At 40.5% G+C, this 14,019-nt stretch overlaps 1 protein-coding gene across 3 annotated transcripts in view; it reads right to left on the minus strand.

The window, feature by feature from the left end:
• The window catches only part of bcar1 (BCAR1 scaffold protein, Cas family member), a 106,261-nt gene that overhangs the window by 10,335 nt on the left and 81,907 nt on the right, over positions 1 to 14,019 (minus strand). For all 3 annotated transcript variants that reach the window (XM_035157694.1, XM_035157692.1, XM_035157693.1), the window contains one exon: positions 2,213 to 2,362. In XM_035157694.1, coding sequence (XP_035013585.1) covers positions 2,213 to 2,362 — 150 coding nt within the window. The remainder of the gene's footprint in view (positions 1 to 2,212; positions 2,363 to 14,019) is intronic.

Raw genomic sequence — 14,019 nt, forward strand, 5'->3', positions numbered from 1 at the left:
TCTGACCTCTGTATAACATCTGTTCCTCATGCGCAACATATATAATCACTCCTATGCTGTTTTACTCTTTCACTGTTTCGAGATTCCCCCGTGACCCTTCAAAGACCAGCAGGTGCCTGTCTCTGTGGGAACCTGGGCAAATATGGTGGGAACACAGACAGTTTTCGTGACAGTGTCAAGGTCCCCCTTCAACTCTGTTACCACTCTTCCATAAAAAATACACACAGATGGCATTCAAGATTCCCCTAAACCACCATTTTCCTTGATTTGACCCACACTGGTGGCTCTAAATCCATTTCAATAGATACGGGTCAAATTTGATCTGGAACAGCCTCAGTGTACAAAAACTTGTAGCACCTGTACGAAAGAATGTATGTCACTTTAGGAAAAGTCATACAATTTCAGGCTAAAAGAATACCATTCAGGGTATTTTTACTGCTGTCAAATGTCAAAATGGGTCAAATTTGACCCGAACAGTATGTAAAGGTTCAGCAATCTTAGTTATTGTTAAACAAATTCAGTTTGACCATTTAGCAGATGCAGATGGAAAGAGTTTTACTTCTAACACATACTACAGTTTTTCCTTTTCCACACTCCAGTCAGAGCTTATATTCCAGTGAAAAAAAAATCAGCTGTCACTCTCTCCACAGACCTCAAGTGAGTGTGATGCACAATGTTCACAAATAGCTCAATGTGCCACAAAGCTGAGCTGTGATTTTATTGAGTGTGTGTGATTACTTGTTATGGTCAGAACCATCTACCATGCGCCATCTTCCACACAGCAGTCATTTTGATGAAGTGTCATGTGTTGTGGTGTGTTCATTCTTCACCTCTCAGATTGCTGACTTAAAAAAATGCATTGTCATCTTGTTTTCTTCATACTTCCATTCTGTGCGCCTACTTCTTTTACCCTTCCTCCTGCTGCAGCTCTAGCTCTCAAATTGCGATAGCCGTAATTGAGTGACCTTTCTCGGGCTTGTCAGCATCAAAACTTCCATCCAGGGTGAGGTTGAATATTATATCAGATATTCATTTTGTACAGATATAGTATTGAGTTGTGTACTTTAATGGAAAATAATTCAATGCTCTGATATGACCCACTGCTGATAAATCTGTATACAGAACACAATCACACATTTATACATTTTGACCAAAACATCAGACCTCCACATCAAATCAAGATCACCAACACTGCTGCAGCTCCTTTATTGCTACTAATTATAACCAATACCATGATTGCATATGTTACACTCAAACATATGCGTTCCAGCCTTAAAAGTCAAATTGTCATTGTCAAAATGCTATGGAACATAACACATAACATAGTTTTTATCCAAACAGAGTACACAAGGGAAATAAAAATAACAAATATAGGCACAATGTATAACTTACACACATATATTTGAAATTGTGTATAGTGGGAATTCTTGAGTGATATCGTATATGTTGCAGAATGACTCACTGCATCACTTTACTTTTTTTGCTTTTTTGTGGAGGTGTAAGACTTGGTAAATGGTTTGTATTTATATAGCACTTTTCTAGTCTTGATGACCACTCAAAGCACTTTACAGTACAGTTTTGCCATTCACCCATTCACACACATTCATACATACAGTGCATCTATGGGCAGCACTTTTTTCTATGAGGGGCCATTCAGGGTTTAGTATCTTGCCCAAGGACACTTCCGCATGCAGATGGGGACAGGATCGGGCCGCCGACCTTCTTGTTGAAGGACGACCGCTCTAGCCCTAGACATGATCCATGAAAGAGCCCATTGCATTTTGGAGCAGATACAGATACATGTGCAGATTGAGGAATTTTGTTTCCCTTTTTTTTTTTTACATGACAGGATAGGGCGTTAACCTTGGCAGAGGAATACACTCTGAGTGGCCTTCCAGTTACTAATGTTGCAATGCCACAAACCATTTAAATGTACGGAATGTATGTTAATATAAGTTGGCTATGGTGGGGAGTGATGTTTTTAATGTTTTACACTCAGTGTCGATAAAAACCTAATTTGGGGTTTAAAAGATAAGAATTAGAAAAATATGCTGGTTTACACAACAAAGTCAACATGAATCCATTATTACTGTGCAAGCCAATCAAACTAAATCATACTTGTGTAATGTCATAGAATAGATCTATCTAGCCGTATCTATTGTGTAGTTGGATGGACACACTCTCTCCTTGTCACACATACATACACACTGACCTGTGTGTTGGACTGCTGGCGGGTGGGTGGCACATCATATATGTCCTGCTGGATGGAAGGCGAATGTCTGGGTGGGACGTCATACTCGTCCTGGTCTGGTTTCACAGTGTCATATACATACACCTGTCCAACCCGAGTAGGAACTACCACCTGGACACAGGAACACAAGCAAGAGTCAAAACAAGAGTCACACAAGATATACACTGATCAGACACAACATACACACATTAAGTTTGTATTTATGTTGTGGTTTAATCATGTATTTTTGACTAAGTCAAGTCGAGAGGCCATGGAAAATTACTTTAATAACTAAATTAACTGTTTGGTGATATAACTGACAGTTCAGAATGTAGTACAGTATATACAACCATCAGTCACAACATTAAGACCAGTAAAGTCTTTAATATTGTGTCAGCTTTCAGTCACACTACAAACATCAGTCTAATGAAAAGATAATCAAGATAAAGGGCCTGATCTACTAAGATCCCAAATAAAGAGTGCTAAATTGCGGGTGCATTATAACAGATTGCACGTTTGGTTGGTGGGAGTTTTGCGGGTGATCTTCTAAAAATAATTGTGCAAATGATAACAGCAAACAACAACAAACATGGTAAAGGCAGTAGTATCTAATGAGTGTTTTGCGTGTGTTACTGGTTTCCGCCATGGAGCGTTAAGGAGAGCAGAGTGACTGCAAGCGCAAAGCGAAATTTAATGCCATGGAATTGGAATTGAATTTGCACGCAATCCTCAGTGTGTACCGTTAGTAGATCAGCTGGCATGTATTTTTGCGGGGGAAATCAAGTTTGCACACGTTTTTACACACACAAACATTTAGTAGATCAGGCCCAAAGTGCCTTGCTTATATCATAAAGTGCCTTCATCTAAAACAGTCAATGGGCCTTTGAAGGTCGTAATACACCACAAACAGTCCCTTTATCAGACTGAAGTAAAATTAATAAATAAATCGATAAATAAATAAAAGGTATCTTCATCTTTGAATGAGAATTAATTGATTCTCCACAGTAGATGAATAGAGAGCAAAGGTTGTCCAGGCTCATGAAAACACAGACACACACATAGAGGCAATAAAAACAAAGCAGAGATCCTTTCATAGTTGTCGTGGGAACAAGGCTGCCCCATTGTGTGCCTGTTTAAACTCTGTATTATATGGTTGGAGTGTAGAGTCAACTGGCAAGCCTATGAAACCACTACAGCTGTGCTATACAACATATACATAACAAAAGTACCCATCACAGCAGGATCTTTTAGTATCCTCCGATCATTCTAATTTTCTCTCCCTTATTTGTGACTGCTACAACATTTCCACGTAAATTAAATATTACCAGCAACAACTGCAGACAAAAGCCTCCACTTACCACTGGAATATTGTATCTAGTTGCAGATTAGTGTTCATTTTGTCAGCGATTTTTTATTAATCCTGAGATTAAAAGTCCATGTTAGTTTTAGTCATAGTTACAGCCATATACATTGCAAGGTCATATAATTATATTGGTCTGGTTACTTCAGGTCCCTGCTTGTTACTAAGGGTGACCAAGCTTTTCCGATCAGAGCCCTTACATCAGTGGTCACCAACCTTTCTGTGCCCAACATCACTTTTTAATTCCGAACGTAAACTGAGATCTACCTCCCTGATATCTTCCAAAAAACCCACTTAGGAGGGTCATATTTATTATTTTAGCAATTTCTGTTAAAGGATTAATGTACAAGCATAAATATACAAAAAGAAAGGCAGTTATGCAACTTCATCTATTCAATGCACAATATTCACATTAATATCAATTTATATTTACAGCATTTGTTCAATGCACAATATTTACCTTCTCAGTTCAACAATATGTTCTGCAATGGAGCTGCTGGTGCAGCAAATATGTTTTTACATAGGCTTTGCATTAATATGGACATAAACAGGACTATTTCCTTGTATAAAAGAAGTCCTGTGTACTCAAATAAATACCAGTATTATACAGTATGAAGCCATGCATTTTCTGCTACTGCAAATATTTCACAATAAAACCCCTTTTTTTAAACAAAAGAAGGTATTCGGTCAACAGAAACGCTGGAGTGCTTTTATTTTGAAACACATGCAGAAAGATTTGTAACCATTTATGTTTATGAAATAAATTGATAAGATAAACATTAAAACTCAGGTGATTGTGTTTATTCTGCTATTAACCAAAAGGTTTATCTGTCTGTCACAAACGAATTTCCAACACTTTCCGTACTGTGATTATTATAATGATGATGATTATTATTATTGGATTATTGGTGGCTCGTAGATTGTGATCATGGACATCACGATGGCTAATCAGATATCGTGATGGTGGGCTGTGGATTGTAATCGTGGTGGCAGCTGATCGTGTATAGTGGTGGTAGATCGTGATCATGGTGGCAGCTGATTGTGGCTCGTTATGGTGGATTGTGGATCCTGATCATGGATAGTGGTGATGGATCGTTATTGTGGATAGTGTTGGTGGATTGTGGATCATGATCGCGGTGGCGGCTGATATTGGAATATGATTACAAGACTGCTTGATATACAGTATACCTACTCAGATATTCTACCATAACTCTACTCACATACAGTATTCTGCCATAAATTTTCATTGCTGCTCCCTCATCTCTATCAAACATTTACACACCTTTCCATAATGCTAAAAACTGTTTCTTCTAATCACTGTTGTAAATAGTGTAATTTTGTTGATGAGTTCAGCTACACGCGGCATATATTGCACTTCTCCCTGTCCTGGGAGAGGGATCCTTCACATGTGGCACTCTGAGGTTTTTACGTTTTTTCCCCCCTCTTAATTGGGGCTGTTGTTTTGGTAGTTTTTCCATACTTTTGTTGAGGGTTAAGGACAGGGGATGTCACGCCTTTCTAAGCCCTTTGAGACAAATTGTGATTTGCGAATATGGGCTGTAAAAATACAATTTGATTGATTGATTGATTACAGAACCATTTTAGTTGAGTTTTAGTCCAGACCAAGAATGAACATCTTGGTCAAACTTCAGTTTAAACTTTTTTCAAACAAGATTTCATCCAACTGATGCATTATAAAATTAAATCATTATCAAATGAACTATTACTCTCGTAACATGAGTCAATCAGAGTGACCAGAAAAAAAGAAAAGTCTCCACAATAAAAAAAATGCTAAGTGCTTAAAATAAAACCAGGCAAGGAACAAAACTTTATATATAAATATGATTTTTTATCTAAATGTTTAAATCCAAACAGTTCATCTGAATCAGACCAAATACCACAGATCTTTCTGTCTGTATTTGTGAGTCAAATCCTTGATTCATTTCACTCATCTCCAAGCCTGATGAATAGAAGCTCTCTGTTAATATTTGCTCAGCTCCCAGCTGTCAGAGGTATGCTGTGTATGTGACAGAGACAGATGATAGAACCATCTATCTGACAACCTGTCTGTACTACTGTGTCTGCTGCTCACTCTCGTTCTGCTTTCAACTCTCCAACTTCATAGCACATCCCATGGCATATATTTTTTACGGAATTATATTGTTGTGGCTTCAAGAGGAATAATTTCACCACCAGTTTAACAAAATCCTTGAAAGCTGAGGATGTATTTTTTTTTTTATCTCTATCATGGTTTCTCTCTGATTCTCAGTCTGTCACACACACACACTCACTCACTCACTCACTCACTTACTCGCTCATGTAAACTCCCCTTTGCTCATAGTCAGAAAGCTTTCAACAATATTGACAACCCTTAGCTAAGTGCCAGATGGGTCCCACAGACCGCCACACACACAGTGCCCAGCCCTCTGTCCAGTTGATAATTTATATTATTGATCACCTCTCCGTGTGCACACTGGAGAATAAACACACATCATTCATTATTTGTATTATCACCACTGTTAACTGATAATGCTTTTTAATACAAGCACAAGTGCTTCATGTGTGCACTGTGTCTCTTTGTATATGACCAGTTAAAGAGCTGCTTTGACTTTGGTCACACTGTAGAACCAAACATGTTAACAGCACTGACTGTAAAGCTCCCACTCTATAACAGCATCGGTGATAATTTACTGTAGCTAGGGCTGGGCGATAAAACACAAGTGTTTGAGTACAAAAATAACTTTGGGAGTTTGAGGGGTAACAGTGTAGCTGATTAGTGACCTATCTTAAAACGTAATAATACAGAAAAAAACATAAAATTACTCCATACTGCTTGTGTGGTGTCATCAAAGTCTCCGCAAGCCCCGAAATTCATTTTCGACTTGAAATGAGGTAATTTGCACCATGTTTTAAGCTTAAAAGTGCAACAGAAGTGGCTAAGCCAGCGGAAGTTAGCATTTCCGACGGTCACTGAATGAACCTCGTCGGAAGATATCAGCAGACATTTAGGCTAAAAACACTATGTAAATAATGCCGTTTCGAGTCGAATATGAATGTCGGGGCTTCCAGACACTTTGATGACACCACAGGAGCAGTATGGAGACATGTTATGGTTTTTATGTTGTTTAATTACGTCTGAAGAAGGACTCACTATTGACTTCAATTGTATTGGATTCTGCTCAAAAAACGTTGACCCCCTGAGACTCCAGAAGTGTTTTGTGGACTCAAACACTTCATTCACCCCCCCATCGGCATAGGGGTGAGCAGATAAGCAGTGAATTTTCATTTTTAGATTAACTATCCCTTTAAAGTGCCTGGAACGATTCGGAGTCTTGATCCGAAATCATTGATTAATAACTATTTTACAATATAGGACTAGATGGTGAATATCCCATGTGGTTATCAGTTTGTGTGTGAAGAAGGGCAGAGACAAGCGGGGACACACACACGAACGCACGCACACACACACACAGTGAAACCCACTCCTGCAGACATGTTCTTCCCGCAGATTAACTTTAACTTCATTGTTGTAGAAGAAGTGACCTCCCGTTTATCCAGGAACATTGATATGAATTCAGCAGGTTTTTTGTAAAGATCAGTTCTAAGTGTGTGATGATTAGAAAACATCTGAGGAGCATAGTCAAGTGTTGACCAGCGAAAAGGAACTGATTTAAGATAAGACAAAACTTTATAGATCCACACACCAGAAAAATGCAGCTGTTACAGCAGCAGGCACCTCCGAATGAGGTAGACAAGAGCATAAATAAATATAATAAATATAAAAAAGCAATAGAATAAAAAATGTAAATTAAAATTAAATTTAAAAAAGTGTGTCCGTTATATACACCTTTTCACTTTAGTGGTTTGTATGAAATGTTATAAGTAAAGTGCAGTGGCACAGGATGATTGTACAAGCAAGTAAAATGTGTTTTGTGCATTAAAAAAAAAAATTATATCGCAAATAAACATAATAAGGAAACAAAATGTAAAAGTCCAAACACTGATATCGAGATTGCAGATGATGAGAACATGGATGAGGCTAAGGTCAATGACGGCTTTCACTGTACCCACCTTCACAGTCAGGTGTCATACTCCCTGAACCTAAAGGAGAGCGCCTGCCCTCACCACCTGAGGAGGAGGTAGGCGTATGCCTATAAACAGATAACAAAAAATTATAGCTACTAAAAGCAGCAATGGGTCGTAGCCGGGCATTTTGAGGAAGTATAGGAGGAAGATGAAAAAAAGAGCAGGAAGAGGAAAATGAGCTTTTCATGATACATTTTAGATTAATAGACTTAAGCAGAGTTATTGTGCTTCAACCAGGATTTGAGCTCCCAACCTTGGACAATGAAGTCAAGTCGTGATTTTGATGATCTTGATGAGCTACCTGCCAGGTGACCCAACTTCTCTCACGATGTCACTTGACAATATGACTTAAGGCAGTCTGCAGGGCTGCTGACTATTGCTACTGTAAAAAATAATAATAATAGTAATCTAGATACAATTTTGATCATTTCTGTACTTCATCTAGACAGTATAGAGATGCCTGTAATTGATTTTCACAAAGTTTGATTGATCCATGAGTGAGAAACTGGTGTTTAAAGATTATGCATTTCCATGGATTGCAATAGGTGACATGATGATAGAGTTCAAAACATTAAAAAAAATGCTGTTATTGAGATACATTTCTGAAATTGTTCACATTACATCTACACATACACACACAAACACTAGAATCAAAACTATTCTGGTAAAAGTTTAAAACCAGAAAGTCATTCTCCCCCACTTAGCACAGGACCTGTCCAACACCCCACACAGCCCTGAAATCATCCATGTTATTAGTCAGTCTAAAGAACGCATGCTCAACTCTCACAACCTCTCAAACCATTTTATTTTTGCGACTTTTCAAAATTGCCAATTTTGCAGTTGCAAAAATAAAGTTCATTAAGACCAGAGTTTGTCTTTTATTTTGTGTATATTTTGGTCCAAATACCAAGAAGGGAATAGAAAAAACCTCTCCCAAACCCCCCACCCACTCCTGCAGTAGCTTAAAAAGATCAGGACACCACTAAATGATCTAAAGTTTCTGGAAGGGAACAGAAAGGACAACCCTCCTCAGAGCTCAGGTCCAGGTGAGCTCTGTATCTGTTTGTAGCTATTGCTCCATTTATAATCCTCCATTGGATGTCAGCCATCCGTTTCTCAACAGGAGGCTTATACAAGACCCGTCAGCTGCCATTATGGGAAGAGTCCAAGCCAAAACCCTCAGTCCATCTCGACTCCCTGACTCCTGTAAGAGAGCGGTGGTTCAGTACCTTCACACAGCTAGAGTAGAGCTGCTTCCCTTCACAGGAGCTGAATGTTCCCAGTGCTGGAGTCTTTAGGGATAACAGTAGGTTGCTCTCCTCTCTCCACTCCCCCTCAGCAGGACTCACACTCAGGGAAGGGAAGATGTATTCTTGTTCTTCACTTCACTGGTCAGCCAGACCTCGGCTCTCAGCGAGGTCATACCTCTGTCTCCCTACATCAGTTTCCCAGGATGACTGGATGTGTTCTCTGCACTCCACTGACCTACCAAACATGCCTCTTTTCCCCCCAGTTAACCATGGCTGAAGCAGCCTTCTCATATAAGGGCAGAATGCCCTCTAACTCTTGAATGTCCCCCTGACCCTGGACAAGGACATTTACATCATCAGCATAAGCTGATACTACCCCAGGGGTCTGTGAGCCAGTTAAGGCAGACACAGGCCCCTCAGCAGGTTCCTGAACAGGAGAGGTTCTATGGGGCAGCCCTGCCTGATCCCTCTTTTAACTGATACAGGACTGCTGAGCCCTCCCCCCACCTTCACAACACAACATGCATCACTGTACAACAACTTCAACCAGGACAGAAAGTGCTCCCCGACACCAAAAGCCTGCAGTGTGGAAAACAGAAAAGAGTGACCAACACGATCAAACGCCTTCTCCTGATCAATGGAAATGATGCCAACATTGTTATTGTACAGTTTACATACATCAAAAACGTCTCTCATTAAAAACAAATTGTCCAGCATGGATCTGTCAGGGACTCAGTATGACTGATCAGCACCAATAAATAATTCAATAAAAACTTTCAGTCTATTAGCTAAAACCTTAGATAGTATTTTTTAGTCTGTACATAAAAGAGCCACAGGTCTTAGATCCCCCTTTTTAGGCAGCAGGGAGATTACAGCGTGTCTACAGTAGGCTGGAAGAGTCCCTTTTCCAAAAGACTCCCTAAACACATCGAGCAGGTCATGTCCCAAAATACTCCAGAAAAGTTTGAAGAAGTCTGCAGGTAATCTGGAGCCTTGCCATGTATGAGACTGCAGTGGTCAGCTCCTACAGAGAGATGTCAGAGCTCAGGGTGTTTCGTTCAGCTGTATTTAGTTGTGGAGGATCTCAGAGAAGCTCGGCGTCAGATTCCACGTCATAACCATCTGCCTTGAACAGGTCGGTGTAGGAAGCCACTGCATGCCTCCTCATCTCGGCCGGTTCAGAGGTCAGACGGAGACACACCATCTGCTTACTATGAGCCACGGACCTCTCCAGGTTAAGGAAAAGGTGGTTGGTGCTTCTATGTCTCTTAGCTTTGTAAAGCGGGCTTGGACCGGAGCTCTTTTAGCTTTCTCCTAGAGAAAGGAGTTCAGCTGTTGCCTTTAAAAGAGCATCTGTTCAGGGTTGGAAGACACACTCTGCAGCTCTCTGATCTCTGCCTCTAACTGCTCCATTGCTCTTCTAAGGTTTGAAGTGGAGTATGATGTGTAGTGCTGGCAGAACACCCTGATTTGGCCCTTCCCTACCTCCCACCACTGACTCAGTGAAGGAAAACACGCTTTCCTGGATCACCAGTTAGGCCAAAAGAAATTAAATGGGAAAAAGTTCAACATTAAAATGCCAGAAAGACCCAGGTTTTCTAGTGGGAGATAAAACCAACTCTACTAAAACTAAATGATGGTCTCTAAAACCAGCAGCAGTAACCCTGCCAACTGTTATTTTAACCCAGTTGTATTGTTTTGTTGAAGGATGCTTCATCCTCCACACATCCACAAAATATCTCTCCTTTAACATCTGAGACAGAAAAGATGATGACAGAGGATGGAGCTCCTGTCCTGTCCGGTCTAAAGTGACGTCAGTGCAACAGTTCCAGTTTAATATCAGGGAAGTAATCAGTCACTTCCACTGACCTGCCAAAAGAATCATTGAAGAAATCAAAATATAGCCTCAAAATTATATCACGATATTTCAAGGAAATTTGCGATAACAATATGTATGATGATATAGAAAAAAGATACTGAACAACATTTTATCTGTGATTGCAGCTTGCAGGCAGCAGCATTTATTAGTGCAAACAAAATGAAGATGATAATTTTCCATCCTTCTTTTCCTTCTTGCGACTTTAGCACCAGGGGTTTGGTTGACCTGTTAGCAGCCAAGTCCTGTGTGATGACCTTTTTAGGTCCCGAGCACCGTGCAAGGACCTATTGTTTTTGCTAGAATTCTTCTACTTCTTCTGACAAAAGAAATTACTTTTTGGGGGCCTTAACATACTTGAAAACCCACCAAATTTCGCAGGCGCATCAGGTATGGTGAAAATGTACGTATTTTAATGTGCTCAGGAACATATGACTCAATAGCGCTCCCTATAATTTTCAATGAGGGTCTTTTTATTCACTTATTTTCACCTACAGTAATGAAAATTGGCACACGTGTATCATGCCCAGACCCGCAAAAAATCGTCTTGACACTCTTTAACACACCCAACAGGAAGTGGGCCATTTTGGATTGAATATGAATTTTTGCTGTTTTCACACGTGCTACAAATTCGTACTTCTCCTAGAGATTTCATGCGATCGATTTCACATATGGTCTATATGTTAGAGACTTAAACAATAAGTGCTTATAACTTCCATGTATATTGTTCAATCCGCCTCAAACCACATATGTACAACAAAGGTCCTGCCCTGAACAGATTCATATGATAATATTTGATCATAGTCATAGCGCCCCATACCTGTAACAGTAAATATCATGTTTTACATTTTGGTGTCCTGCAGCTAGCCTGTTCACCTCAATCATGTGAAATTTGGTCAGAAGAGTCCGAAGGAGTTGATGAAGCCATAGAACCAAACTTGGGAGTTTTCGGGAGTTTTCAACAGTTTTCGTCCTGTGCATGGCGGCGAATCTCGATGTCTCTCGCCAAGAACCTTCAAGTAGCTGTTACTTCCATGTTTTCGCTCCATTCACTGTCAAACTTCATTTTTGTGATACTTTGACATATTACACCTACATTTTTCATTTGATCCACATCAAAATTGATCAGGGAAGCCTTGAGAAGCTGGTGATGCCATATTGTGACACTTAAGCCTTTGCATTGAACCGCAATGGCGTGCATTTCGATGGAACGCTAAAAAACAGGAAGTGGCTGTAACGTCACTGCACATGCTCCAATCTGCCAACAAATGGACATGTACAGTGAGAGTCACTATGTGAACACAAGGACAATATTTGGCGGCTGAGGCAGAATGGCTCAATAGCTCCACCTAGTGAAAACTGGAAGTAGTCCCCCTGGTTCATGTATCATTTGAATGACATGAATTTTTCCCAGCCGACTCCAGACATCGTAGCTGAATCGTGAGACGTGATCAGCGAGCATTCCCTGACGCCATCGATGGACACGGGGGCATGCTCTGACATCCTTCCCGTCGGGTCCTGAGCAAACGCCTCTTCGTGGACGATATGATATGGCACAGCCCTAATCAGAATAATATTCATCTTCAATGTCCATTTCACTCACCTGACTGCTGTCTAGCCCAGCCTGTACCAGCTCTATGTGCAGCCCAGTACCAGACTGCAGCCCCTGCTCCATGTCAGCAACCTTCACCTGTCCTGCTGTACCAACTTTAACCTGCTCTCTGCTCACATTTTCACCACCACTTTTCTTCTCCGCCCTTAATAGAGATTCAGTCTCCAATGCCTCTTGCTTCTATTTTTCCTCTTGCAACACTCGGCCGCACCTCGGCCGCGGGATCAGCCACAGTTGCCTCCCCCGCAGCGGCAGACAACGCAGCAGCGGTACTGGCTGGCCGCCCCCACGCAGGCGTGGCAGCTTTTCAGACTCCGCAGATCCTCCCAGAGAAGTTGCATGTGTCCGAGTGAGATGCTCCGCAGTTTCTACGGACTTTATCCGCCGACCTTCTGAATAATGTCCGTAGAAATCCAGGAGAAATCCAGGAGAAATCAATGTGAGAACACAGCAGGGGAGCCGTACACAAAATCACGTGAACTACAAAACAAAGTTAAAATGACACTTCCTGGCTCTGCCAGCTGACCCCGGCTGCTCCACCTCTCGCCTGAATAATGCGGAGTATTTGTTGCTGTTGTGGACACGTCTGTGCAGAAAACCTTCCGCTGTGTTAGGCATGTGTGAAAGCGAGATTAAGGGTAAACTCTGGACCAAATTCTCTAGGTTTTACCCAGAGACCATGTCTGAAAACGGCTGAAGTATCAGAAAACAGGGGTGGTAATGTAGTTGCTAACCAATGAGTAGGGTATTGTTTCTTTTCTGTCAAGAGTACAGTTTGTGTTGTTTCATCAGAACATATAAAGTCTGCCTGGGAGGCATATCTTGGTGTGGAGTTGACAGATGAGATGAAGGGAGGGGATGGAGAGGATCCATTTGGTCTCAATTAATGCCAGGTTGCAGTTGATTCTATTTAAAGTCATGCATAGATTACATTATTCTAAAGAATTTTTTTCATATAATGTATCCTAATGTATCTGATATTTATGACTACTCTGTACTCTGTCCCCTTCTCGCATGATATTTTTAAATGGTATTCTAAAATGTATGATCTACAGATTGAACCTGAAACACTGGTTGCCCTGAATGGCTGCTCTGTAGTTTCTCTTGTACTGCCATATACTGTACAGTAGACCCTTATTTTTGGTATGCTAGTTGCAAAGAGAATAATACTCAGTGAATAGAAAGCCACCAGTTCTCCTTGTTTCTCCAGATGGTTAATTGAACTAGTTTCAGGGTTACATCTTGAGAGGCTTCAGTGCAACACGCAAGGTTTTCAGATTAAAAGGCACCTTAACATCCCTGAAACCCATTCTACAGTTTGTGGGCATTATATATGTATATGTTTGGTGTATGAGGTATACTTTTTTATTTTTATTGAACCTTGTTTGTTTTGTTTCTGTGCTGAGGTAATTTATATTCATAATGTGTATGAAATATGTAACAGGCATATTTTACCCAGTGTGTGGTGACAGGGTCTGGCTGACTTCTTCTCACACTAATTCTTTTGAAGAATAGTTTTTTAACTGGGTGTGGAAAAGAGAGACAGACAAAAAGGAAGATATTATAGTTTTTTACTGTTTAATGTTGTATATCTGTACCTGGTAT

The sequence above is a fragment of the Hippoglossus stenolepis genome, chromosome 5, assembly GCF_022539355.2.
Source record: "Hippoglossus stenolepis isolate QCI-W04-F060 chromosome 5, HSTE1.2, whole genome shotgun sequence".
In the NCBI taxonomy this organism is placed as follows: Eukaryota; Metazoa; Chordata; class Actinopteri; order Pleuronectiformes; family Pleuronectidae; genus Hippoglossus; species Hippoglossus stenolepis.